This window comes from Miniopterus schreibersii (genome assembly GCF_964146895.1).
Source record: "Miniopterus schreibersii genome assembly, chromosome: 5".
Lineage (NCBI taxonomy): Eukaryota > Metazoa > Chordata > Mammalia > Chiroptera > Miniopteridae > Miniopterus > Miniopterus schreibersii.
Genome location: NC_138106.1, coordinates 26,576,462 through 26,600,943, shown reverse-complemented (window position 1 = coordinate 26,600,943; position 24,482 = coordinate 26,576,462). Strand labels below are relative to the sequence as shown.

At 39.7% G+C, this 24,482-nt stretch overlaps 1 protein-coding gene and 2 pseudogenes across 3 annotated transcripts; 1 reads left to right on the top strand and 2 right to left on the bottom strand.

Moving 5' to 3' along the window:
- Positions 1-380: 380 nt before the first annotated feature.
- Positions 381-18,249, bottom strand: SAMD7 (sterile alpha motif domain containing 7; the record flags this gene model as incomplete). The annotated part of the gene is made up of 7 exons (XM_081138516.1): positions 18,131-18,249; positions 15,424-15,548; positions 12,016-12,094; positions 10,032-10,660; positions 8,908-9,029; positions 4,332-4,442; positions 381-572 (listed from the first exon to the last, which is right to left on the bottom strand). The coding sequence occupies exons 1-7, from the start codon at positions 18,229-18,231 to the stop codon at positions 381-383; spliced, it is 1,359 nt and encodes a 452-aa protein (XP_080994642.1). The 5' UTR covers positions 18,232-18,249.
- LOC308557891 (keratin, type I cytoskeletal 18 pseudogene) lies at positions 15,868-17,254 on the bottom strand (annotated as a pseudogene). The gene is made up of 2 exons: positions 17,241-17,254; positions 15,868-16,967 (listed from the first exon to the last, which is right to left on the bottom strand). The product of its transcript is annotated as a keratin, type I cytoskeletal 18 pseudogene (transcript).
- A 5,175-nt stretch (positions 18,250-23,424) lies between the features above and the next one.
- On the top strand, positions 23,425-23,924 carry LOC308557750 (large ribosomal subunit protein eL21 pseudogene; annotated as a pseudogene). The gene has a single exon. The product of its transcript is annotated as a large ribosomal subunit protein eL21 pseudogene (transcript).
- The last annotated feature ends 558 nt before the right edge of the window (positions 23,925-24,482 follow it).

The following is a 24,482-nucleotide window of genomic DNA, read 5'->3' as shown; positions in this document are numbered from 1 at the left end:
TGTCAGACAGGAAGAAAATGCTGGCTAATAGTCAGTCTCTGAACTTCAGGTTCAAATGTCTGCGGGCCCTCTCCCACCTTCAGGCTGGGGAGGCTGCCGTGAGAAAGGGCGGAGGCCTGTGGTCAGCTTCCCTCGTTCTCTGATTTGTGCTTCACTTTCCCCTCACCGGGTAGCTTGTGCTGCCCAGGATATGCCTCCTGCCACTTGGCGCTGGGGTGGCTTCGGGAAGCCTCCTGGGCAAGGCCTGCCCAAGGCCACTTCAGGGGGGCTGGCTTTCTTCCCCTCTCAGCCCCGCCCGGTCCCGGGAAACCCTCACACACCCTTCAGGATATTCTAGACTCTGGAAAACTGACTAAGATGGTTCTTGCCCCTGGAGGGTTTTAATTTCTCATACCGTCTCGCTCGATTCCTTTAGGAATTATATCCTGGGAACAGGCACTGTCCAATGTATCACCCCAGGAGTTAAAATCCAGAAGAGGGGGCGTATCTGCTGGCTGATCAAATGCTTGTTTTGTATGAGTAGGAAGTGAAAACCTTTTCTTGTAGAACATACTTGCCACATGCTGAGACACCTTTGAAGACAAAATAATTATAATAATTAAGTCTATGAATTCTTTCAACAACCCGGTGTACTCTGCTTAGCCACCGATGGCAGGGAGGCTGAGGTAATTTCAGGTATGGGCATCCAGATAGTTGTGGGGTTCACGAGTCTAGGACACAGTGGGCTTTTTCTTTCTCTTGGATTCATAGTGTTCACTGCGGTAAAACTGGATATCAAGGGGGTAGCAACTTTCTAGTTCCCTAGTTTTGCTGTGGTTCATCTGCATACACAGTTATTTCACTCTGAGTTCATTCCACCTTTCCCACTTCAGTGATCCCACAAGAGGTCCCACAGACACCCCACTCCACCTTCTCCAGCACCCAGCTGGGCCTTCTCCTGGCTAAAGGCTGGAATTCTTTGGGCAATCTCAGCGCACAGCTGGCCTTCAGCAGACTTTGCGTTGAGACAGAAACGGAGCTGTTACGGGACTTGGTGCCCCAACACTAATCATTGGGCTCCTACACAAGACCCTGAATGGGACCCAGGAGATTTCTGTAGTGCTCACATTGTCACAGCTCAAATCCAGCGTCCTCCATTCTCAAATATCAGTAACTTTTTTTCCCTGCCCCTTTCTTTATATGCTCAGCTCAGGCCCACCCGGAGAAAGGTTTCCTTCTTCTTAGCAGGCTCTCTGATGGAATGTTGCCTTTGATCCCTATTTTGGAGCCTGAGACTTTGTTACCTTACCCACAAAGATATCTTGTCTAATGAACTCCTGCCTGCTCACCTCCTAAGTCATCCAGAGGTTACTCAGAATCTCCCAATTCTGCTGCTTCGATTGGACTCCTGGAAATCCCCAATCCCAGGGATTCTACCACTGTTCTGTTTGGTTGAATGTCTGGCATCAGCTGGACCCCCCCTTCTATGGAAGCCCTGTCCTGTTAATTCTGGCAGATGGGCATGGATCTAACAGCTCAGCTGGGCTTCATGGAAGCACTTATACCTATTAGATGGGAGCACAACAAATGACTACAGCCCCGTGAAAATGATGTAGGGGGTAATGCTAACAGCAGGTGAGAAGATAAAGAATGATTTGAAGTTGACCTCTCTGACATTATAAGGTCAAAAAAACAACAAAACTCCAAAGGAATAAGTCAGAGCCAAAGTAAAAACCATGTAGTGTAATTTAAGTATGCCAAGAGATATAGTGTCCTCACTAAAAAATAAATCATTTAAAAGTGAATACCATATTGTACCATTGTACCAATGTTAATTTCTTAGTTTTGACAAATGTGCCACATCATGTAAGATGTTAACATTAGGAAAAGCTGAGTGAACTTCCTGCTATCTTTGCATCTTTTCTGTATCTCAAATTATTCCAAAAAAACACTTTGAAAAAGAATAACAATGGAAATATTAAAGTATTTGCATTATAAAGGACTTCTTTACCTTAAATATAGGCAGATAAAAATGGTTTTTGAAGGACATTTTGAAATCTTAGATCCTGGCATAAACATGCAGTATAAAAAGATGCCCTGTATAAATTCTGGGAAAAATTAGTTGATGCTTCTTGGATTCACTTTTAGAAAATTCATTCTTTCAACAAATAATTTTTGACCTCTTATGGATCTTGCATATTCTAAGCATACGTCAGTCAATAAAACAAATGAAGATCTCTGCCCTCATTGGATTCTTGCATTAGCCTTCCAATTGTTCTAGTGGGGACGGGGGAAATCAACACTAAACATTAACATAATAAATAAATTATATTGTATGATTGAAGATGATAGGTGCTATGAGGAAAAAAAAAGAGCAGAAAATAGGGATAGGAGTAGTATGCATGAGCTGGGCTGTGTACAATTTTAAATAGGGTGATCAGAGCAAGCCTCACTGAGAAGGTAGAGGGGGCAAAGCATGAGGCTCTCAGGGGGAAGAGCATCCCAGGCAGGAGAAATGGCCCTATGGTTGAGCATGCCTCAAGCAGCATCCAGAGGTGAGCGGGCAGAAGCAGTCACTGTGGAGGAGAGGGGCAGCTGAGATGAGGAGGGTAAAGGTGGTGGTGGGTGGGGAGGAGTGCAAATAATGTAGGACTTTGGTTTTTACTCTGAAGGAAGTGAGGAGATATTGCAGACTTTTGAGCAGAAGAGTGACATGGTCTGTTATGTACAGTGACGCACTGCATAACAAGCGGTTTTAGTCAACAACGGACAGCATATACAATAGTAGTACCATGAGATTATAATGGAGCTGAAAATTCCCATCACCTAGTGATGACATGGTCATTGTAATGTTGTATTGCTCACATGTTGGTGGTGATGCTGGTGTAAATAAATCTAATGCAATGCCAATTGTGTAAAATTGTAGCATATATAATTATGTACAGTACAAAATGCTGGATAATGATAATAAATTACTATTTACTGGTTCATGTATTTACTATACTATACTTTTTATCATTATTTTTAAATTTTAAAAATGTATTTATTTGAGGGGGAGAGAAAGAGAGAGAGAAATAGAGAGAGATCGAAGTATTGTTCCACTTATTAGTGCATTTATTGGTTGAGTCTTATTTGTGCTCTGATCAGGATTGAACCTGCAACCTTGGCATTTTTTTTAGAGTTTACTATTTCTACTTATAGAAAAGTTTCCTGTAAAACTGTATGTCTGTGTTTTGGTGGCAGCAACCTCATACATCTTGTGTTTACCGAGTCTCTTCATTGCACCATTTTCTCTTGTGTTTGATTTAATCTTTTGTTTGTGCAATAACATGCTATACAGGCTTGTAGCCTAGGAGGAATAAGCCAGGTCATACAACCTGGGTGTGTAACAGGCTATATCATCTCAGTTTGTGTAGTGCATTCTATACTGTTCACACAGCTAAATTGCCTGATGACGCATTTCTCAGATGTATCCTCATTGTTAGCTGTGCATGACTGTATTAGAAGAATAAGTCTTGACTGTTTTGTGAATAAACTCTGTCTGGGCAAGGGCAGAGCAGGGAGAACAGTTAGAAAGCTAATGCAGGACTCCAATGAGAGATGGTGGTGCCTTAGATCAGAGTGAACAGTGGAGATGGTGAGAGGTAGTGTGCTAGAGCTGACATGTTCCAGTCTTGAGAGTCAGTTGTCAAATTTTTAGGAAGTTTGAAAGCCAGTTGCTAAATATGCCATTATTAAAAATTAAATTATATAAACTTACAATTAAATACATTATATTATAATATTGAATGTAAATGAATAAAAATTGAATTATATAAATTTACAATTAATATATTATTTTGAAAACTAAAGTAATAAATACCTAAAACTCATCACTTCTTAACTGTCTTTACCTAATTCTCTTACTATTATCATTTATTACTATCTCTACTGCCAAAGTTATTTGTGTCTATTTTATCCATATGGCACTTTAAAATGGGGTGCTGCTGTGCATCTCTTCCCAGTTCTGTATCCAGTGACATTACACTAAGAGTCTGTCAGCCATGGTGGGAGTGTTTACACTACAGAAATTGACAGATGCTACAAATCTGGGTTCATTTTGTTTTTAAAGAGAGCTGGTTGTTAAGCACCAGCACACCACTTTGTGCCTTCCCAACTATACCTAAGAATATGTGCTACGACCCATCCAATGTTTTCAGGTTCTCTCACTTCTATCATGTTCCCACTCACAGAGGGAAAAGCTAATAAAGAGGTTAAGTAGGTATTATGGATATTACAACAGAATAAAAGTAACATATTTCTATTAAGCTTCATACCATTAGTACATATTTAGCTATGAAAAACCTGCATACCTGCGATTGGATCTTTAGTGCTGGCCCTAGCTTTAATCCCAAAGTGCTTCGAAGATGCTCCTCTGTGAGTAATGGCAATGTTTCTCCATCAATTGCATGATCTTTAAATACCTTAGGAAACACAAAAGATGTTAACTTTGCCTCAATGTCTTTTTAAAAAAATTGTTTTATATACAGATATTTTAGTTTTGAAGGAAACATTAAGACTGCTGGGGGAATGACACAAAATTTTACAAAGTTTCTTATTTCAGTTACTCTCTCTTCTGAGTCCCAGTAGCACATTGTTTGTGCTCTCTAATAACTCTTGGAGTATATTATAATTCTCTGTTTATAGAAGTCAATTCTAGCCTGCAATAGTTAATATTTCAGGGCAGGCCTATGTCTCATTTACCAATGTTCCTATAATACAGTGGCTAGAACATAGTAGAAGAGATGCAATAAACATTGCTGGACAAATCAATGAATGAACAAATAGTCTAAATAAAGGGATATGGGTAAAAACTGTCACAGACAAATTTCACCTCTCACATTTACAGGTGCACTGCTTCTTGTGCACTGCCTTAGCTGAATGGTAGACGGAGGAGAGGAAATTGCAGGTGGGAGCTGTCATGCTGGCCTTTCCAACAGGGCCTGTTGTTCTGACCATGCAATGGACGTAACCATGCCTTCCTTTCTTCCAGAAACTAGGAAGGCTGCTGGTGGAGAAAGGTTCCAGACAAATAAGGAGATGGGGGGCGGGAAACTGAGCAGGTTGGTAGTACTATAATTTTATAATCCAACTTCAACCTGTTTGGCAATCCTATATTTACTGATGAACTTTCTCTTCTTTCTATTTCAAGCTTTTTTCACAATCCTCAAACTTTAGATGTTACATAATCCTCCCTTATTTTTAACAGATCATATAACTTTCTAATTAAAAAACACACACCCAGAAACCAGTAGATAAGAACTTTCTCTAATTCTAGCCAACAAACCTGAACACTCATATTTTCTCCTCTGTCTTGACATGTGGAAGAGGGGTCCCTCACTGTTGAAAAACAATCAATCTCTCCACGTATGCTGTGGGTCCTCACCCCTCCCACATCAGGGTCTCACTCAGTAAATAATCCCCTCTCTGGCCTTCAATCTCTCCTCCTTGGCTGGCTCTTTCCCTTTGGCATTTAAGCAAGACTCCACCATCATAAAACAAGCACTAATAATAATGAAAATACACAAACGCTTCCTCACTCCACTTCTAGATACTGCCCCATGTCTCTCATTCCCTTTATAGCCCAGTTTCTCAAAAGAGTTGTGATGCTCTTTTTCCATGTTCTTACTTCCCAGTTATCCCTCAGCCTCAAGAAGTCTGACTTCTGTCCCTGTCTGTCCATCAAACCTGCTCTCCTCTGGGTCCCGGGTGACTCTTTTGTTTCTAAACAAATATCCATGTTTCCCATGGATATTTGTCAGTCTTCATATTTCTGATGCTTGTGGCTGCATCTGACATTGTTGGCTACCCCTTCATGAAAAATGTCCTTCCCTTGCTTTCATGAGGCTTGTCCCTCCTGGGTAAGCCTCTGCCCTCTCCTTTGCATCACCTTTGTGGCTACAGTTTCTTTATCTACCCTTGTGTGTCAGAGTCCCTTAGGCATCTGACCCATGACCTCTTTGTTGTTCTTGATTTGTCCCAGTCTCTCTCTGGGCTTCAGTGAGTGTCTCCCTATAGGCTCTCTAATGTATATCTAATGATGGAAACCAATGATGGCAATTCTGTCTCTTAGATGGGGTATTTATTGGCCAGCCCCACTGTTTCTACCCTGAATCAAATTCCACTGTTGCTCATCTGAGGAGGCTTCCCACTAGTCTGGCCACCTTCAACCTATTTTCATTAAAGTAACCTGAGTGACCCTTCTGAAATATAAAGTTAATCACACCACTTCTGCTTAAAACTTCAACTGTCTCCAGGATAAAGTCACAGTCCATTGCTGGGCCTTCAAGGCTCTTTGTGACCTGGCCTCTTCTCCTACTCCAGTCTCCTGTCTTGCCATTCTCACCTCTCCCACCTTAGCCCTGGCCCTCTCTGGGCCACTAGAAACTGCTTTCAAAATCCCAAGTATTTATTACTCTAAATTCTCTCTGGCTCCTAGTCCTTGCCTGGAAATTCCTCCTTTGCTCAAAATTCCTCCTTTGCCTCTCTCCTGCCTCACTTCCTTCCTCAGCTGGTAAACTCACCGTGAGGTCTCACTTGTGATGCCTCTTCCTGTAGGAAGCCATGAGCCCCCCTGTGTGTTTCTACCATGCACATGCCTGCCCTCTCACAGCACAGTCACTCTGAGGTGGAATCCCTTGCTAGTGTCCGTCCCCTGGACTATAAGCTCCCTGGGAAGAGGAACCATGTTTGTCTTATTTCTGCTGTGTGTTCCAGGCCTGGGAGGACATGCCACAGGTCCAGCTGAAAACGGAATCTTCTTGGGAAGCTTCTGTACCAGGAACTTTGTGTGCTCATATATTTGACTTATTTACAAAATTTATTTATTAACTAATTGTTTCTTTTCCTATTTTATTAAGCAAATCATAGAATGGCTAATATAAATTAACTTAATTTGGGCCAAAGCAAGAAAATTGATAGTTTGGGTTAGTCTTGTAGCCTTCTCTTGGGAAAATGGATGATCTCTCTTAGGTTTTTTGAAATAAAAAGAATAACTTAAGGATCTCTTTTACCACCTTTAAGAACTCCTAGGGGCTCTTGACTAGAAACCATATGACCCAATATCCTCAATGTAGAGTAATTATAATAGAAAGAGCTAGATTTGTAGTCATATACACATTTTTCAGGTACTTACTCTTTTAGCCACCTTGATGTCAATTTTATTTAGCTGCAAAATAGGGTTAATATCTTTTTTGCAGAATTATGGTACAGATTAAATTTAAAAGATAATCTATAAATGATGTGCTTAGTACAGTGCCTCACATATAGTTAACCGAACAAGGAATAGGCATTATTATTATGATGTTTTATAGATGAGAGAGCTACATAGGAAAGGTGGGAGGGAATAGGCTTTAATGAGGAAACAAGAGCAGGACTTGATCCTAAACATATTTATTTCTACTTCTTGGGGTGTGGTAGGGAGCACTGACATCCTGTTGGTGAGAGATAACAAGTCAGCAAAGTTTGCGTATTCATGTTTATGTGACTTCCATGTACCCACAAGAGGGCATTTGGGCTGATCAAGTTTGAAATGCATGTAACATTATTTTTTCCAAGAGTGGTTATTATAAACTGCACTTTTATGACTGATTAATAATAATGAGAGTACAAACAGATTCAATCCATCAGAAGTCAGCAATAAAAAAAAAGAAGTCAGCAATCACACGTACATTATACAGGAGGTTGCTTGTTTCTGGCTAATATAATGATTAAATTAGCATTTATTGAGTAGTTACAAAGTGCCAAGCACTCTATTGTTTACAACAATCCTTTGAGAGTGTATTATACTGTGCCCAGTTTACAGATGAAAAAACTGAGACACAGAGAAAAGAGAGGCAACTTATCCTAGATCACATGTCCAGAAAGTGGAAAAGCTAAGATTTGAATTTGTACTTTCTGGTTTCATAAGGAACAGTGTTAGTTACTGCTTTATATAACTTGTTCTATAAGTCTCATAAACAGAACAAAAAATTAAAAAGAATTAACAGCATTACATGAAGAAAAATATTCTCAAACCAAGATCTGAAAAAAAATATTTCTTATATCAGTTAATTATGATGTTAAATCATAATGTCCTTTTCTTGCTTTTATTTCCTTTAATATATAAACACATACATTAAGACAATGATACCAGATTTAGTAGGCACACTGTTGCTTGAAATTCTGTTATCAAATCACTTGAAAAAGTAAACTATTTTCATGAAGATGTAGCATTGACATAAACTTCAAAAAGTTGCCAACCCATGATTTTTGTCACCAATTTTCCCATATGAATGAAATTAGTCTTCATTCCAACTGTCCTGACATAATTGTAATTTTTAAGAATGTAGTATTTATCTACTAGATTGAATTATATATGACTATGCAGTTTTTTATATTGTCCTAGCATGAATATAGAATTTAAAAACAGTTTTAAAAAAACCAAAAACAAAGTTAATCTCCAGCTCTTCAGATCTATTGCCTTCTTGTCCTTTTTAAAATGAAGTGTGTATTTTCATTACCTATTATGAGTAGCCTAAAACTTCTGGTAGAGAGTTTATGTGCCGCCCAAATGTTTGTTTACGGATGAGTAGGGGAGGTAGCTGAAATTTCTCATTCTTTTTCATCTCTGGCCTCTGAATCCCCTCACCTGGAGAGAATTCCCACCTCTCAGGAATCTTGATGGAACAGAAACCAAAGCCAGACATGGTCTTTCCCAGCTGGGCATGGGCACGGGACCCCAGCTCTACCAAAGAGAGGCTCCTGTCCCAGGGTAGCCAATGCCATAAAAAAGGGGAAGATATTTAGGAATCCTCTCTGGGGGCAAAATGCAAGTTTGACTGAACTCATTATAGAGGAAATATATTTCAAAGTACCTTACTTCCATGAAAATACTTAAATTTAGGTCACCTGAGCGTAGTCTGAACAGCCCGGCAGGCCACTGATGAAGCTGTGCACATCACTCACGGTCCATTTCTGAATATCATCATCCAAAGACAGAGTCTCCCCACTTGTAACCAGTACATGTGTTCCTTTAAATTGGAAAGGAAATTATTTTGTGGAATAACATTTCCTGGGGAAAGGGGGGCCCTAAGAGCACCATTTTATGTACAGTTACGTTACCTTCCTCATATTTTATTACCACAGAGTGATCCCTTTGTAGAGATCTACATGTAAACTCCTTAAAAGGTATTAAGAGTTATTGAGAGATGTTTTCCAAAAAGCTTAGCTGCCTCCTTTCTTTTCTTCCTCTGAAAATCTTTAATGACAGCACTATCTTAAGCAAACAAAGAAGTTCAGAGTGGCTTCTCTCAGATCCAACAGAAATGCCCTGTGGATTTCATTCTGCAGATTAATACCACTGTGTCCTATGACATTTTGTGATTTATCATGCTATCTAGGTGACATGGGGATTTAGCTGCATCTTCATCAAAATGGTAATTCACACTTTGTAAGGGAAGCAGTTTGGTGGCTAGATCATGACCTCCCCCCCACCCCATCCCCAATCCCTGTGTTTTAAAATATTTTTATCTAAAGAAGTTCTAGAAAACCAAAACTTCAGTGTTTTGAGGGGAGTAGTGCATTTATACTTTTAGATCAGAAGGTATCATTAGCAGTAATGGGCACTGAAAGTTAATGCTTCTGTTTATCTATTTTTTTTTACACTTAAATACAGATAGAATTCATACTTTTAAGCAAGGAGCCTCTCTATTTTGTGTTGAAGAAATTAACAGCCAATTTAATTAAAATTGTAATGAAAAATTTTGGTAGGTTTTCCCATCCTTCATACTTGCCTTCCTAACCTTTGCTGTAAATTCTCTACATAGCAATACTCAGAGATGAGTTTCACTGATATGGCTTCTTGGAACTAAAGTAATAAAGTGACTTCAAGGAGAGGTAATTCTAAATAGGATTAAGAAAAGGAAAGATAAAAGGTAGAGTGATGGCTTTAGTTCACTATGCAACTACTTAAGGACTTGAGGACTTGTGGTTCATGAGAATCTGCCATTGCCCATGGGCTCCTGGATACCCACCTGGCAAAGATGGTTGAGGAACTGGAAAGTAAACGCCATTCTTTTCACCACAGGCTGCCAAAACCTGCTCTGAAACCTTCCCTCTCCCACTGTCCCAGGCCTTTGCTTCCTTCGGAGCGCCATGAGCTCCCCAGGGTTTTCTATGGGTGAGCTCCAACTCTCCACAGGTATTGGCAAGGGCCGTAGTTGGTTTCTCGTTGATTTCACTTGACTTCTGGTTGTTGAAAGCTTCGGTTTCTGGGTCTTTTGCATACTCATCCCCTTCATAGGGAAACACATGAACCTGGCCTATGGGTTTTTCTTCTGCTTGACTTTTGGAACTTTCAGTATCACTGTCTAGAACTTTCTGATTCCCTGCACCTCTCCTGAGACGACGACATTTCTGACCCCAGCCCTCTAGACAGCGTGGACCAGTTGCCACTAGCATGGGATTTCCATGAAGACTTCTCATGGAGCGTCTGTGCAAATGCAGGTCACTGGCAGGGAGCATGCTCCTGCCATGGTGGGTGGTTGGGCCAGTGGGGATACCGTAGCCATAGAGGAATGGTATCCCCAGGCCTGCTAATCCCTTGGGATTCACTTGTTCTATTTTCCTTTGCTGGTAAATTGCATGCATTTCCATTTCCATCCTAAAAACAAAGCAATGCATTTTATACAACTCAAGAAAACCGTTAGAAATATAATTTTGTGGCGATGGAAGGAAACTTGACTTTGGATGGTGAACACACAATACAATATACAGATGATGTATTATAGAATTGTACATTTGAAACCTATATAATTTTATTAACTTCTGTCACCTGAATAAATTCAAAAATATTTTAAAAAAAGAAATATAATTTTAATGGCCCTCTGCCTTCCTTAAGATAGTACCTCTATTTTTCTTATGAGTCTTCACACTATTTATGTGAAGTTTGTTGGATGGAAACAAGAATCCCCTACCAAGCCACTGAGAAGGAGAGTTTGGGGTAGGTCTGAGGGTGAAAGGCATGGCTGACTCTCACAATGGAAGTCCAAGGTCAGTCTATAGAGACTTACCTCTAACAGATCTGACAAATTTAACAAGTTTGCTTATAAAATTTATATACATTTTTACTATAAATTAACAATGCAGCACCGGGTATTTCCTTGCCAGAGATTAATCCTCAAAGAAACTAAAGTTCTGGAAGAGGCTTTTAAACTTTGCCATGCAATTTTAGTGGGACTCAAGAACTGCAATAAGTCAATGCAAGTTTCAACTATTACAAATTACCTCAAGCAGCAGGGGTTGGGGCAGGGGGAGGAGAGGGAGAACTTGGTGTTTTTGCTTCCTTTACTTTGCTTATTGGTCATCGCGTGGGCCCCTTAGGTTCAGTGATGAAAAAAATTCACCCCGATGCCTTCTTTCCCCCACAGGCCATCCCCTAGTCATTACTGCTATCTTTCCTTTCTCCTGAAGGCCACAGTTGGGTTGACATGGGGGGCTGCCTGGGCTCTGCTGGCGTCGTCTAAACTGGGATTGGCAAACTTGGCTCCTATCTTTGGGCAGAACTGAAGTCATTTAAGACAAAAATGCAATATGAATTTCAGAGGACTCACAGCTAGGCATTTTAATTATGAGACACTGACACACTATTATGGTCTATAAATTTAGCTTCACTTTGTAATTTCTAATCTTGCTTTTATCCTTAATCAACCTGTGTAGATATGTTTCTTTTTTATAATATCCTTGAAATATTTTTATAACTAATTGTAAGTAATCAGAGTGTGTGTGCATATATCTATATATAGAGATACATATATAGATACATATAAATTCATTCAGAATGTATATATACACAAATATAACTTCATATGCAAATACAACTATATACAAATATAATAAATTAATAAATGTATATATAAAACTATGTGTAGCTCTATCTATTTACCTATCTATCTAAAACAAATGAGTGAACAAACAAGTGAATGAATAGAAAATAAATAAAGCAACACCTTACTTTACCTGGCAGTATGCTGCCTTTGAATCATTTCATTCCTTCTGGCCATTGTCTTTAAGGCTTCAGGTGGTAAAATGCCCCAACCTTGAAAAAGAAAATCGCCACCCCACCCCACAAACAGATTAATAACATTCACTTGCAAAGAATAAAACAGAGGATAATGGTTACAACAGTATTTGCAAAACACAGCCAGCTGAGCCCAATGTGGGAAACACTACCACTGCTCGCTAGCATCTTAGGGTCACGTTGGTGAGGGCATCATGGTAACACTAGATCTTTTCTTTTCTTTTCTTTTCTTTTCTTTTCTTTTCTTTAAGGATGGGTCTCCTAATTGGTGACATTTCCTGTCATCTTTCAAAAGGAAAAAGATGAAATAAACTGTGGATCTCTTGATCTCTTGTTTTTGAAGTAAAAATTGATAGCTTTTTTTTTCCTTTGGTACAAAAGGAATTAATTGACCTTCAAAAAAAATGTAACTAAGTGCTTTCTGATGCACCGAAGTCCCTGGAAATAAATGCATGAGTTAAAGATAAAATATATAGGTCTCCATGTGGGCGCTTTGGTGTATCTGAGGAAAAGACTTTTTCTGAAGCTGTTTCAATGGAGGTGGGTAGCAATGGTATTCTTTGTTTTTGTCAACCTTCTAAAATGTCTTGAAATAATGGGAGCATAACCAGAATTCAAGGCTCTATTCTTGCCTAGTAACTTCACACTATATTGATTTTTTTTCTTTATCTGAACTCCTAATGCACTTAGACTCTATACTGGTGCTTCTGAAACCATCTATGGTGAGAGCATTTTTTTTCTTTTTAAATTTTCAACCCATCATGGACCAATGCTTTTTAAAATACAATAAAATGATTTTTTAGAAAACTGAAATGAAAACAAGAACAAATACAAGCAAAATTATTTTTAAATCATTAGATTAATAGACATAAAAATGACCCTGTCAAATTTTTATAAAAGTTTCTAAACCCTTTCTCTCTATTTATACATTTATTTGTACTAACATTTCACAGACTAGCACAGGTTCACAGAACACATTCTAGTAATAATAGAAAAACAAATTGTACTTACTATACATAGTTTTGTTCAACTATATTTTCACTTGTGTAAATCAGTTACTCCCAAAAGGAGGGTAAGTATTATGAAGGCTAGAACTGCTTCTTATGCTTGCTCTATACTGAGCTAGTAGAGCTCATTAAACTATTAATAACTAAACCACACTATATCTTTTTTGAAGTTCTTTGTCATTTTTAAAAATCAGAAGTTAGACAAGGTGACCTCTAAATATCCTAGCTCTAAAGCTCTATATGTTTATAGCTGAGTGGCTTCCAGATATTCTCTTTAGCCAGCTAACGTGCATGAATATGCCAGCTCATGGTGTACTGCCCAAGGATGCAGAGAAAGCCTGAGTAAGAAGTCCAGTGTAGAGAGCACAATTCTAATCATTTAGATTTTAGGACCTTTTGAAATCCCAGCCCAAGTTTCTTTCTCTTTTCCAAATAAGTGACCTCAAATTTAGTGCTAGTCTAGCTGTAACAAGTCACTCCCTACCTAATATCCCAATTTTTTAAATAGACCCCTGTCTTAATTTCTATTTTGCTAGCTGACTTAGAAGCTCAGTTTCTATAGGACTGCAGCCCTATCTGGCTTTTGCTTACTTTCCTACACATCAGCCTGGAGGTGGGAAACCTGACCTATGTCCCTGGGACAGGTGATTAACCTGCCTACTTGTATCTAAATATTGACATTTTCTGAATTCTTCATCTCTAAGATGGACACTCTGAGTCTGTGTTCTATTTATCTGTTGTCTGTAACCATGGCTATAGATTTACTGGGTTCTTACTGCCATATGGAATAAGAATAAGCTTCCATCCAGAATAAGCTGTCTTATTTGGTCTTTGGGCCACTCCACTGTGGGTGTCCAGTTTCATATTTGATCTTTTTCTGGACACCCAATCTGACGGCAGTGAATCCATGCACTGTTGCAGCTCAAATCCAGACAGGCCAGTGTCTTCACTGGCCCTGGTACAAATTATATTTCTTCTTGGGTCAGGCTTTTCATTCACATTGTTCCTATCTATGAAGACTTGTTGGAGTTGGGAAGCAGGGACAAACAGAAACTCTTGAACGTGGCTTTGGGGAGATAAGATGCATCAGTTTGATCTTCAATATGGTGAGGAAATTCTCACCTCATAGTCTTTCTTGAGCCCCCACCAGTCATGTTTTCAGTTACCACTCTACTGAAATGGGCCTTAACAAGATCACCAATGACCTCCACGTAGCTAAATCTAATCATATATTTTTAGTCCCCATTACTTGATCTGTGCATGGCATACTTGACATGGTTGCTCCATCTCTCCTTAAAAATTGTATTCCCTTTGCCTTCCAGGCCTCCATATTCTCCTGGCTTTCCTCCCACTTCACTTGTTGCTCCCTCTCTCTTCCTTGCTTGTTTCCCACATCTTGTCCACCCCGTTGGTGTGTCCCAGGGATCACTCTTTTAACTTCTATCCACACCCACTATATAGGTTATCTCATCTAGTCTCCTGTATGCTGATAGCTTCCAAAATTATCTTTTCAGTGTTTCCAGAAGTCCTCCCTGGCCTTCAGCTGCCTTCCTGACATCTCTCATTGATTGTCTACTAGGGATCTCAATTGTAATATGAACAAAAATGAACCTATGATATCTCTCCTGCCCCAAGATCTCTGCTCCTCTCACAGTATTCCTCAACTCAGTAAACAGCAACTTCACCTTTCTGATTGCTCAGATCAACACTCATGTCATCCTTAACACTCCTTCTCTCGCATCTCAGATCTAAACTGAGAAAATCCTGTTGTTTATGCCTTCAAAATAATTACAGAATTCAGTCACTTCTTACTATTCTTACTGTCACCACACAGGGCTAATCTATTATAATCTTTTGACTATTCTAATAACCCATTTACTCCCATCAGTTTATCCTGAGAACTTTGTCCTATTAAGTTTGTCCCCAAAGATCCAGCCAGGGTAGTCCTGGTAAAATATAATTCAGACCATGTCACTACCTTGTTCAAACTCATCAAAAGCTTCCTTCTCTTACTCAGGATAAAAGGCAAGCCCTCACTGTGACCTGTGAGGCCACATATAAACTTCCCCAAGCCCCTTTTAACTCTCAGATTTCATCTCCTCATGACCTCATCAGTTCCTTACATGTAAGATAAGACAAATAGTAATATTGCAGATTTTCATGTTATTCATCAGTAAATTTATGATTGGAGAAGTGAAGCAACTTACACTTGATCACGCAGTGGTGGAACCAAAATTTAAACCTAAATACTAACTGCACAAACTACAAGTGTAACTGCTACATCCTGCAGACATCCAGTTCACAGTGAATCCACAGATGAGAGCCATCGATTGCTCATACCTGAATAGACATGATTGGGCATCATGTTCGGCATATTTGCATTTGGTAGAACAGAGGATCCAAATTGGGATGGAACACAAAATTGTCTTGGGTCAGTTGAAGCTACAGTGAAAGGCAATATATCTCTAGGAAAAAGATATAAAATAGATAAAATGAGAATGGAATTGTACAAAATTGCCATTGCATAAGCAATGAGTTTTGTTTTGTTTTTGTTATATGGGATTCTATCATCTCTTCCCAAAATGAAGTATAAAAGTCCTATACTCTCTATTGGTTCAAGTTGAAATATGGTAAGAAAGATTCGGAGGAAGGACTACTAAGGACAATAACAGAGAAAGCAGGAAAGAAAATTTTTAGGGATGTCTGAAAGAAAAAATCTGATTTTCCATGACCAACATAGTGTTCTTTTAAAAAAAAAAAAAAATTTAATGATCTCTGAACTTTTTATTGGCCTCCTATTCCTCCCCCCCTCCAAAAGGTTTCCCACTTCAGAACTTTGGTATCATTGACCTCAGGCACTACTTTGCCATCTACAATTCTGTGGGTGATAGTGTTTTGGATGGATTGCCTGAAGTTGCTGTTGTCCAAGCTGTCATCAGGATCAAAGTCCTCTCCTTTTTCCAGCAGGCGGTGGCAGATGGTGATCTCAGCTTCCAGCCTGACCTTGATGTTCAGCAGGACCTCATACCCCTGGGGCTGGGGCTGTCCCTCTGACCCAGTATAGGCAAGCTCTGACTCCAGGTACAGCAGAATCCCATTGAGCTGTTCCATCTGCAGGGCATAGCACATCTCCACCTCTCTCAGGCTGTGTTCCAAGCTGGCCTTCAGATTTCTCATAGAATCCAGGTCGATCTCCAAAAACTGAACTGTATGTCTCAGCTCCATGAGTGTCATCTCAGCAGCTCCTATCTCAGTGGTCTGTGAAGTGACCACAGTGGTGCTCTCCTCAATCTGCTGGGACCAGTACTTGTCTAGTTCCTCTTAGTTCTTCTGAGCCAGCTTATCATATTGCTCCCAAATATCTGTCATTATCTTGCTGAGGTCCTGAGATATTAGAGCATCCAATTCCTCAGTCAACCCATAGTTGGCAATCTGGTTTCGTAGACCATTTACTTCTTCCCGGTGGTTCTTCTTTATAAAGAGCAGCTCCTTTTGAGAGTCTTGATCTCTGTCTTGTCTCTGGCTGCAGCCAAGTGATATTGTCATCAGTTACCTTTTGGAGACCATTGATGTCACTCTCCGCAGACTGGTGCATGGCCAGCTCTGTCTAATACTTGACTCTGAAGTCAGCAGCAGCAAGGCCAGCATTGTCAATCTGCAGAACAATGAAGGCATTTTCTGCAGAAGTTGCAAAGATCTGAACCCTCACATCCTCGGTGGTTTTGAAGTAATGCTCACAGCCTTTGACCTGGGGTCTCTTCTTCTCCAGATGTTCCCAGAGTTTGCTCTCTAGTCTCCAATTATCAGCCTCCAGGCTCCTTATCCACTCCAGGCAGAAAGCCAGGTGGTCATTCAGGCATTGCATAGTCTCCTCACCCCTATGCCTGCCAGGTCCCTAGACCCTCAGCTCATGAAGTGAAGACCCAGGAACTCAAGCCCCCAGCACCTGCATAGACTTTGGCCACACTGCTGGTCACCCTGGCTGGTGGCTGGGTGACTGCAGAGCCCAGAGTTTGGTAGTAAGTGGAGAAGCTGGGGTGGGTGCTGAGCTAGTGTTATCTGGGGAGAATGATGAGAGGCCAAGTCTCAGGTTCCAGCCACCCCAACAAGCTATTATGACCACAGTATTCTTTTCTCATTTATCGGAGATATTTTACTTGGGTTTTGCCATCTGGAACCAAAGTTTGACTTCCTAGGTGGATAATTTATTTATTTTGCCAAACTTCAGTAGTCTCTAGAAGTCAAATTTATTGTTCACACTCCATGAACAAGAATAAAGAACAGATTTTGACCTTTTCTTCAGAATGTCAAAATATTCTAAAGAAGGTAAGATAGGAAACTGCCAGAGTGTGCAAGGTAAGTACTGATGATGTCACTTTTAGAATTGTTCTATCACAGGAAATCCAGTTATTATGAACTAAATTGTGCCCCCCTAAATCCATATGTTGAAGTCCTAACTCACAGTGTGCCTGTATTTAGAAGTAAGGCCTTTAAGACATAATTAAGGTTGAATGAGGGCAAAAGTGTGGAGCCCTAATCCAACAGGACCAGTGTCCTTTTAAGAAGAGGAAGAAATACCAGGAGGGCACATGTACAGAGAAAAAGGTTATGTAAGGACATGCAAGAAGGCAGCTGCCCGCAAGCCAAGGAGAGAGGTCTCACCACAAACCAACCCTGTCGACACCTTGATCCAGGACTTTTAGCTTCTAGAACTGTGAGAAGTAAATTTCTGTTGTTTAAGCCACCTAGTCTGTGGTATTTTGTTATGGCAGCTCTCACAGACTCTACCAATGTTTGCACCTGCACAGTGCCTGTCACATAGGAAAAGTGCTTGTTATTAGCTGAGTGCGTCGAGCAGGCCTCAAAGGGAAAATGATGAGAAGTGTATTGAAGGGACAGCTGGCAGAGGATCTTGATGTGAATTACTGCGCCACTGTTCACTGATAAAACATTAGGCCATAAAACAACACTGGGGTTTAAATCATTCAAAAACTTAATGGTTATTCATGTTTTCCTTTGACCGTAATATTATTTTAGAAAGAAATACCTATCCACAGTAGGAGTTTCAAATGGTGAGGGAACCAGTGGGATCTTTTGCTGCCCTGATGCTGTCAATAAAGGGTTCATGGCCATCGTTGGATTTATCATCAATACCTCTCGCCACTGATGGAATTCTAAAAAGAACCAGATAAATATGTTAATAAATAACTCTACTTTTTGAGAACTATTTGAATTCTTAAACGCAATGAACACTGTTCATATTTTTCCAACACTTGGGAAGATGATCTGCACCAACCTTTCAGTTACACAAAAACCCCTCCATTGTAAGCACCCAGATACAACTGTGGAACTCAGTGTTTTACCCATGTGCCCTTGAAATTTCTGGCAGAATCCACAGGTAATAGCACACCACACTACAAGCAACAATAAAATTAAACCAGCCTTGCAAGATTCCAGAAATACCAACTTCCCTTCTTACAACTTATTTTGATTTGTATGTTTCCAGAGGTAAAAATGCATATACTCTCCCTATGCTTAATCTTTGGAAAAATATTCTCATTTAGTTGATAAGATTAAAACCAAAAAGAAGAGAAAAAAATATTCTTAATTGCTAACAGTATATCTAATTAGAAATGATACAGGTTGAAAGCATGAGACTATTTAATTAGAACAAGTACCAAGTTATATTCAAACATTCATAAGCACAAGGATTCAAAACTTTATCTTCAGAGCCTAGTGATCAGAAAAGGAGACCCATGTTAAAGGAGTAAATTTTGCTTTACATTTTCTTGTTAATTATTAATGTCCTTTGAATAATTTTAAATATTAAACAAATATGAGTCAAACAGGTCATTTTAGCTTCCCCTTCATCTTCAGTTGTCACTCAAAGCAAACAAACCAAAACACAAAACAAAAAAACAAGATGCCTACAACTATATTTAAAAAAAAGGAAATTAGGAAAAAAACTTTGCTTTTCAAAGTAGTGATCTTTCATACTTTCTATTTTTCTTGTGTGCATATTTGATTTAAACTTTAAATAGTTAATACATATATATGATTCAATAACTAAAAATATAATGGTAGTTATATAAGCAATCACATCTTTAGATTCTTTATCAGACTTAAACCTACTGATCCAACGGAAAATTCAAATCCATGGGTCACTTAGCATTTGCTTTTGCCATGTATATATATGTTTTAAAGTTCTTTACATTGATTTATTTTCACTGTATTTTTGTAAGGATTAGAATAAAACTGTCTGCTGGGTGCCTGCCAGCCATGGTGAGAATGCCAACAAAGAATGCAGGCTGGGTATACGTCAGACATGGGCTTGCAGTTCTGGCAAGGACACTGCCCTGTGGCTTGAAATCTCAGGTCCTCCACTGAGACTGGTGCACAGCCACCGTCTTCCCCTTAGTCTAGCACACAACAGAACAATGAGGGATATGACCTGGTGTTTCATTTTGAAACATTATCAACTTTGATTTCTGTCACAAATTGTCTTTTGAAAAAGTTTGAATTTACCAATGAATGAGATCCAGTCTTGAAATTATAAAATATAGTGCTCATCTTGCATTTTATGTGAGGCCTGGGACAAATCAGGAGGAAGGAATAGGAAGAAAGGGAGCAGTACAGAATTCCTCCAGAGCAAGGATTGCCTAGATGTCGACCACCCCTCTTCCTCACACACGCCAACTTAGGGCAATGCCATGAAGATTATTCACCCAAAGTAGATGAGACTGTCTTATTTGGGATTCCCCTTAAGCAAGCCTTGAGAAAAGAGCTTGAGTGCAGGTAGTTTATTTGGGAGGTGATCTCAAGAAGCCCACACGAGGGAGTGGGGAGGTGAAACCAGGAAAGGAAAAGCCAATAAGGGGTGAGTTACGTGTGAGTTACCACTGTGGGCAACTGGTGCTCAACACTGCTGGGGACCTTCTAAGAAACCTTGTGGTACACACCTCAGAAATGTTCCAATGAAAGACAAAGTGTTGCCTATTTACCAATCAATTTCTCTCAGCACACTTCTCCCTCGCATCTGGGTTATGCCTGATCCTGATCCAACAAACTCTGTGATGCAGGAGAAAGCCTTCAGACTGAGGAGTTAAGCGATGCAGGTGCTTGAGATAGAAAATGACCTTCATGGTTGCAGGTGAACTCAGATGTGGGCCAAGGGGATATGGGATAGCATAGCAACAGTGTCTATCTAGTGCAGTTGAGGCAAACTGGTTACCTTCTAGTGTCATTCCACTAGATAATCGGCACAGATGCTTTCCTTCTGGAGTGCCAAGTTCACCAGGCACAGGCATATTTCTATGAGGTCCTGTAGGGTCCATTGTCTGCAACAACACAGCAGAATTTTTTTTCAGTTAGGAATGTGTTCAGTGAAATAAGTAGGGAACACAAAGCTATTAGTCTAATGGAGATGAATAAATGAGGTGTCAGAGACAAGTCTCATCTAATTTAAATCTAATTTAAAACATTTTTGGTACCATACCTGTTTTGGATTCTATGGTTCTTGAGCCTGGCTTTCTCTCTTTTGCAATGTCAAGGGAGTTGAATGTAATCTATAAAATGTTGTCATACTTTTGATATGGTAGTTTATTATTTTTTAATCGATCCACCAAATTTTTAGTTAAAATGTAAATTATTTCCAACGTCTAGGGAAATATCCCTATGTCATGGAGGTCTCTGGGGAGGACAATAAGTCTTTGACATCTGCCACACCTAAGTGTTATGATTCTGGGCTCCACTTGGCTTTCTTAGTTTCTTTTCCTAGTTTCTTTTATTAGCAAGTGCTTCTTTACTTACCACTATCATATCTATTGCTGCCCAAATTTTCTTTAAAAACCCATTACCAGCCCTGGCTGATGTGGCTCAGTGGTCAGAGCATTGGCCTGCACACTGAATGGTTGAGGGCTCGATTCCTAGTCAAGGGCACATATCTGGGTTGCAGGTTCACTCCCCACCCCTGGTCAGGGTGCATGCTGGAGACAACCAGTTGATGTGTCTCTCTCACATCGATGTTTCTCTCTCTCTCTTCCCCCCTCCCTCCCTTCTTCCTACTTTCTCTGAAAAGCAATGGAAAAAGTATCTTCAGGTGAGGAATAACAACAGCAAAAAAGAACCACTGCCTGGTGTTACAGACTGAATGTTAATGTTCCCTGACCCCCAAATTCCTATGTTGTAACCTAATCCCCAATGTGATGGTGTTTGGAGGTGGAGTCTTTTGGAAGCGATTAGGTCATGAAGGTGGAGCCCTCGTGAATAGGATTAGCACCCTTAAAAATTAGACACCAGAGATCTCCCTGGCCCTTCTGCCACATGAGGACACAGCAAGAAGATGCCTATCAATGAACCAGGAAGAAAGTCCTCACCATACACTGAATCTACTGATGCCTTCATTTTGGACTTCCCCCCTCCAGGGGATTTCTGTGTTTATAAGCCACCAAGACTACAGTATTCTGTTACAGCAGCCTGAGTGAACTAAGATACATTTTTCCCCATGTTATGCCTGTCATCTTTTGTTTGTCAAAATTATATATGTTAAGATTCACAGCAAAATTGAGCAGACAGTACAGAGAATTGCCATGTACCTCTCCCCAAAACCAATTTGCCTTCCACAGCATGGTACGTTCATTACAATTGATGATCCTACACTGACAAGTCACTATCACCCAAAGTCCACAGTTTACCTTAGGATTCAAGCTCAGTGTTATACATTCTACAGGTTTTGACAAATATATAATGACTTGTATGCACCATTATAGAATCTCATAGGACAGTTTCATCGACCTGAACCAAACTATATTTTAAAGCAACTACTATCAGGACACTTCCAAGGAAATATTTTGGGATTGACCAGATCTTTCCCTTCATCAGCCAGATAGATACTTAAAGTTCCAAATCTATGTTTCGGAGATATTGAGTCATAGGACCAACCCATGAGTCTTTATATACTAATTTTCACATTTTCTGGGTATCCTCTTTATTAAAAACAAAAAAACCCCCACAGGTAGACAAACCCCAAGGTCACTTTGCTATGGCAGATGAAATGCTCTTGAGTCAACGTGCAGACTGGGGTATCCGTTTTAAACGCAGAGCGTCTCCGGTAATCCCAAATGCGGGAGGGCGCTGGTGCTTAGGTTTGCATTCGGCTGGATTTCTCTGACCCAGAGCCCTAATCCGGGATGCCCAGCACTTTAGGAGGATGAGGGCTCCTTAATCTCTGTCTTCAGGCTCTTACCGTCAACAACTCCTTCAGGCAGCACATAGGCGACTTAGCTAGTGCTAATTCTGTCTCAACTGATTAGGGCAGTCGTAGTAAGACATGAACTTTATGAACTAAAGCCCTTGCCAGATCAGCAGATATTTGCTGAACGCTTGCCTGGAGCACAGCAGCCAGGTGCAAATCCGATTCTATTTCAGTTTCTCACTGGCTATACCATGACCGTTCATTAAAGTCAGAGCAATTTGAGTTTGGCCAAGCCTGATTTTGAGCAATTATACAAGAATATCTGTTGCATGTATGATGCATGAATTCTAGGATATATTTATTTTAAATAAATAAATTTTTAAATAACTGCTGCATTTGGTAAGTTTTTACATTTAAAAGGAAGATCAGTAGGATCAAGTGTTTCTGGGATTCTGAAAAAATAAATATAAATTCTTCAATTAAAATTAGAAGTGTCCTTAGAGGTCTTTTGTTTATCCTCAGTATCTTCACGTATTCACTATGTTAGATGTCCTATATTAATGTGAGTTCTGAAAAGCATATTAATGCTAAAGCATATTTCACACTTCCTTAGGTATATTTTAGTTTTTAAAAATAATACAGGGGAAATCATTTTTAAAATTAGGAAGGCTAAATAAAAGAGCTGCTCCAAAGCATTTCATTATCAAATACAGAAAAATTAGATATGATAAGAGATATCATGCTAATTTCTCATAGCTATAGTTAGAAGTGTGACAAATCTATTTTTATATCCAATATGACAAAAAATTTTAAGAATAGTTATATAAAATATTGTATAAAATACTAATTATTGTATCGTTATTCAGAATACATTTGTTAATTGAAATAAAATTGAAGGCAAGACTAGATGAATAATTGGGCATAAGATATTTAACTGTTCTAATTGTGGAATCACATATTTCTTGAGAAGATTGCAAGGGAATTCTAAAATTGTCCAAGCACTCATTTCAAGTGGAAGAAATAGTTTAAAATATCTCCAACCCCAAAATGCATCACAGTCATTTATAACAGGACAAATGATATTGCTCTTTAAAATGTGAGTGGCTGTCCTTTCTGCCGGAACTGCCATCTTTCAGTAATTTGCCAAAATGACCAACACAAAGGAGAGAGGAGAGGCACCCACTATATGTTCTCCAGGCCTTTTAGAAAACACAGAGTTGTTCCTTTGACCACATACATGCTAATCTACAAAAAAGGTGATATTGTGGACATCAAGGGAATGGGCACTGTTCAAAAAGGAACGCCCCACAAATGTTCCCCTGGCAAAACTGGAAGAGTCTACAATGTCACCCAGCATGCGGTGGGCATGGCTGTGAACAAACAAGTTAAGGGCAAGACCCTGCCAAGAAAACTAATATACATATTGAGCATATTAAGCACTCCAAGAGCCAAGATGGCTTCCTAAAATGTGTGAAGGAACATGATCGGATAAAGAAGGAAGCCAAAGAGAAAGGGACCTGGGGTCAGCTGAAGTGCCAGCCTGCTCCACCCAGAGAAGCACCCTTTGTGAGAACCAATGGAAAGGAGTCTGGGCTGCCGGAACCCATTCCCTATGAATTCATGGCATGACAAGTGTAAAAAAAAAAAAGACCTCTGTACTAATAAAAATGTTTCTCTTAATTGGGTAGAAGTGTAGTATCCTTTCTCCCCTCAAAATAAAGAAAACTTTGTGCCCTAAAAAAAATAAAAATAAAAATAAAAATAAATAAAATAAAATGTGAGTGATGATATCACCTTCAGCCCCCATCCCACATCTTCCGCAAGACTTCTGCCCATTCCTGGGGGTTTCATCCTGGTGGGCACTCAGTCTATAAGAGTTTGCTCTTGTGGGGCTCCCAGTCTACCCCATGGCTCACTGGCTCAGAATCAGTCCAGATCCCTCAATATCCACATAAAACCACTCACAGTGTGTAGCTGACTTTACTGTCTTCGCCAATTGGAATGGGGTGTGCGTCAAAAACAACTTAAAATTAAACATGCCTTCTCCATTGTGAAACATTCCTTTAGGCAATTTTGACAAGTCAGGCTCTGGTTTCTCATTCTTTATCTTGACCTTCTTTCAGCGGGTACCTCAACGACTCCAAACCAGTTCCTCCCACTTTGATTTGCAGAGGCCTCTCTTCACTCTCTCCCAGGCTCTGCTCTT